We start from the raw sequence: 275 nt of genomic DNA, 5'->3' as shown, positions 1-275 counted from the left end.
AAAAAAAAAAAAAAAAAAAAAAAAAAAAAAAAAAAAAAAAAAGAAAGAGAAAAAAGACAGAGGGCTTATTAAGGGATAGAATCTTGCATTGACTTTGTAAATTTCTAGAAAGAGACAAAGAGTTCGGTTTGAGTACCAGTGTTTAAATCACCTGAGTAATAGGTTTTGCTCAAAACAACGATTTCCAGGTAAGATGAGCTGAAAGTGGTATCAAACCCATTTCAGAGTTCAGAAGCAGCAAAATGATGCTAAAGAATATACTAAAGAATGATATA

At 29.5% G+C, this 275-nt stretch overlaps 1 protein-coding gene across 2 annotated transcripts in view; it reads right to left on the bottom strand.

Annotated features, from left to right (window-relative positions):
- The window catches only part of LOC107639345 (transcription factor TGA7), a 9,493-nt gene that overhangs the window by 7,954 nt on the left and 1,264 nt on the right, over positions 1-275 (bottom strand). For both annotated transcript variants that reach the window (XM_021121180.1, XM_021121179.1), the window contains exon 2: positions 137-198. In XM_021121180.1, the coding sequence (XP_020976839.1) occupies positions 137-198 (62 nt within the window). The remainder of the gene's footprint in view (positions 1-136; positions 199-275) is intronic.

Source organism: Arachis ipaensis, chromosome B04, assembly GCF_000816755.2.
Source record: "Arachis ipaensis cultivar K30076 chromosome B04, Araip1.1, whole genome shotgun sequence".
Taxonomy (NCBI): domain Eukaryota; kingdom Viridiplantae; phylum Streptophyta; class Magnoliopsida; order Fabales; family Fabaceae; genus Arachis; species Arachis ipaensis.
This window is presented reverse-complemented; position numbering and strand designations above follow the sequence as displayed.